This window comes from Grammomys surdaster, unplaced genomic scaffold (assembly GCF_004785775.1).
Source record: "Grammomys surdaster isolate TR1022 unplaced genomic scaffold, NIH_TR_1.0 752, whole genome shotgun sequence".
NCBI classification, from domain to species: Eukaryota; Metazoa; Chordata; class Mammalia; order Rodentia; family Muridae; genus Grammomys; species Grammomys surdaster.
This window is the reverse complement of record NW_021605171.1, coordinates 2,070,456-2,071,615: the sequence shown is the minus strand read 5'-3', so window position 1 is coordinate 2,071,615 and position 1,160 is coordinate 2,070,456. Positions and strand designations below refer to the sequence as shown.

Here is a 1,160-nt window from a genome sequence, read left to right as displayed (position 1 = left end):
ATGTAGAACTTTCCTCTCTAGCATCTTTTGTATAGATTGTTATATTATCATCTGGATGCTCTCTCTCTCTCTCTCTCTCTCTCTCTCTCTCTCTCTCTCTCTCTCCCTCTCTCTCTCTCTCTCTTGCTTTTCCAACTTCTTATTTAGAAAACCAAATCCAGGTTCTGGTGCCCCCCCCCCAACTCCCTCCCCCACCCCAGCCATAATTTAAATAACTTAGAGACAGAGTGGGAGGGGACAGAAAAGAGGGGAGGAAAGGAGAGAGACGAGCCCCACTACAGTCGTTACAGTCGTCTCAGCGCTCGCTTCTTGTCCAACTTTTTCTAGGCTGCCAGCTTCTTATCTCATTCACCTGCATGTTTCTTGGCCATGGGACCCTCAGCTCCTCCTAGGACCCCTGGGGTCATAGGGTCAGCAGAGGAGGCTAAAGCCCCACTGCCCAGGTCCCGGGTAGCCTCAACCCTCCTGCTGCTGGTGCTACATGCACCCCCATGAATTTCTGTGAGCAGACTGGCCCGGGCAGCATACTCTTCATAGTTCTCCAAAAGCAGGTGGCCTGCCTCCTCATTGAGTGCAGACTCTGGGTTAGGGTGGATCAGCAGACAATTTATGGTCAGCAGCACTTGTCGTATGCCCAACTCAGCCGTCCAATCCCTCTTGAACACATCGACACAGATCTTACCATTAGGGCCCACATTTGGGTGGAAGATTTTAGTCAGGAAACAGCCCTTGGGCGGGGATTCAGGGAAGTCCTTCCCCAGTAGGAGCTTCATATGGAACAGACCTCCAGCATAGGGAGTCCCTTCAGGACCCTCGATGGTGATCTGCAGGTCCATGAGATCCTCCTCCTCATTGGGAAAGACTTTAATGCCGTCAGGTGGGTCTGCTGTCAGTGTTGTCACCTCCTTGTAGACTAGGCGGATGATGTGGGGAGGCAGATTCTCTACATTGGAGTTCATGACTGCATTCCTTGGACTGCCGGGGTGGGGGCCCAACTGCTGGCTGCTTTGGCCCTGGCGAGGCCCCGAGGCCCGTTCCGCTCCTCTCTAACTCCGCCGCCCGCTACAAAATGCTTCCGACGTTATGTCAGCCCTTCCATACTCGGATGCCTTATCTCTTATGAGGCCTCCCGTGTGCTACAGCAGAGGTCCCAGCTGATG

The 1,160-nt window shown here is 53.4% G+C and overlaps 1 protein-coding gene across 1 annotated transcript; it reads right to left on the bottom strand.

Annotated features, from left to right (window-relative positions):
* Window positions 1–344: 344 nt before the first annotated feature.
* Window positions 345–960, bottom strand: LOC114633813 (ubiquitin-conjugating enzyme E2 S-like). Its single transcript, XM_028782434.1, has one exon. The coding sequence runs from the start codon at window positions 957–959 to the stop codon at window positions 345–347; it is 615 nt and encodes a 204-aa protein (XP_028638267.1). The 5' UTR covers window position 960.
* Window positions 961–1,160: the final 200 nt, after the last annotated feature.